Genomic DNA, 1,497 nt, shown 5'->3' with positions numbered 1-1,497 from the left:
TCCAAAAATTTCATTTCCGATACTGCATCGTATGTAATTTCTCCGCCATGATCTTCTAGCACTCGGCTAATTTCATCGAAAACACGGTTCTGAATCTCCGGATTTCTTGCCAATTCAAACAAACAGAATGCAAGTGTGCTTGACGATGTCTCAAAGCCTGCGGCAAAAAAAATGTAAGACTGGGCTGCCATTTCGTTCACAGTAAGCGTCTTTTGATTTTCATTCGATTTTATTGTACTGTCATGCCCGTCTGATTCCACCGATCCCGTGTTTCGTAATTGGATAAGCAATTGAAAGAAATCATTACGTGTCACATTATTCATTTCACGATATTCCAAATTTTGTTTAACAATCGATAAAACAAAATTCTCCACATCGGCGCTAACGCATTTGATATGCAAAAATTTCATTAACTTCGGTGCACAAGTCAATAAAATGAGTCGAAGTGAATTTTGAATATTTGGAGAAAACATCTTGCGACCGTATTTTCGAAAATCCGTATTCGGATCTGTAATTGCATCAACATCAATGCCAAAACTAACGGATGCAATAACATTCGTTGCGTGACTGGCTGCAATTTCTTGTACATCAAGTAATTCACTTTTTTCGGCCAATTTTTCCAAATAATTTTGTAAATTCGATCCACATGCCACCAATGTTGAAAACATTCCTTTCAATTTTCCGGACGTAAATGTTGGTGTAAGTTTTGCGCGTAGTCCTTTCCATTTTTCGCCAGCCATAGCCACTAAATGACCAGACAATGGATCATCTTTTTCGTTAACGTATACACCGCGGTCTTGGAAGTGCGAAAAATCTTTTATTAAAATATGTCGAATCAATTCAGGATCACGTATTAGTAGTATTGGACGCATTAATGCATAGAATCCAATAAACGGTTCACTGGTTTTTTCGTATAATCTTTTCACGATAATTGCCATCATTTCTTTTCCCATCAAATTCGATTTAATGTGTCCAAATAAATAAACGGTGCCCGGAAGTGTTTTAAATCCCATTCGATCCCAATATGAATAGATTCGCTTGAGATACAAATACACAAATATAGTTATGGCCAACAAAAGTACCACAACATCACATTTTGAAATACCGATTGAAAAATTCATTACAACAAAATTCGAACAACAAAATTACTTTTAACTCGATTGATACACTTCACGATCGTAAATTAATATGAGCTGCTCTAGGCATTGCCACCGATATTTATATTGAAAAAATGCGAATACAAAAACGATACTAACGCATGATTTTAAGCGAAGAACTTGTTATCTAATTTGCTTTAGAATTTAGCCGGATACACACAAATTTAGTGATGACGGTATATTTGATTGTTATACCTCGAATAAGTTTGTTAACATTCGGAAGACCAATGTTTTCGCACGATGAATAAAAGACATTATTTATTATTTGTTTATTCACTGTCTGATCACAGACTGAATTAATCACAAAATTCGTACAATATCGTTCACAATGAAACACCAT

At 35.1% G+C, this 1,497-nt stretch overlaps 1 protein-coding gene across 1 annotated transcript; it reads right to left on the bottom strand.

Moving 5' to 3' along the window:
- Window positions 1-23: 23 nt before the first annotated feature.
- LOC116348679 (probable cytochrome P450 6d5) lies at window positions 24-1,114 on the bottom strand (the record flags this gene model as incomplete). Its single annotated transcript, XM_031779748.1, has 1 exon — window positions 24-1,114. A coding segment is annotated over exon 1 (990 nt), but the record flags the coding sequence as incomplete, so codon positions are not given.
- Window positions 1,115-1,497: the final 383 nt, after the last annotated feature.

This window comes from Contarinia nasturtii, unplaced genomic scaffold (assembly GCF_009176525.2).
Source record: "Contarinia nasturtii isolate CC-2019 unplaced genomic scaffold, AAFC_CNas_1.1 Cnas_scaffold_2615, whole genome shotgun sequence".
In the NCBI taxonomy this organism is placed as follows: Eukaryota; Metazoa; Arthropoda; class Insecta; order Diptera; family Cecidomyiidae; genus Contarinia; species Contarinia nasturtii.
This window is presented reverse-complemented; position numbering and strand designations above follow the sequence as displayed.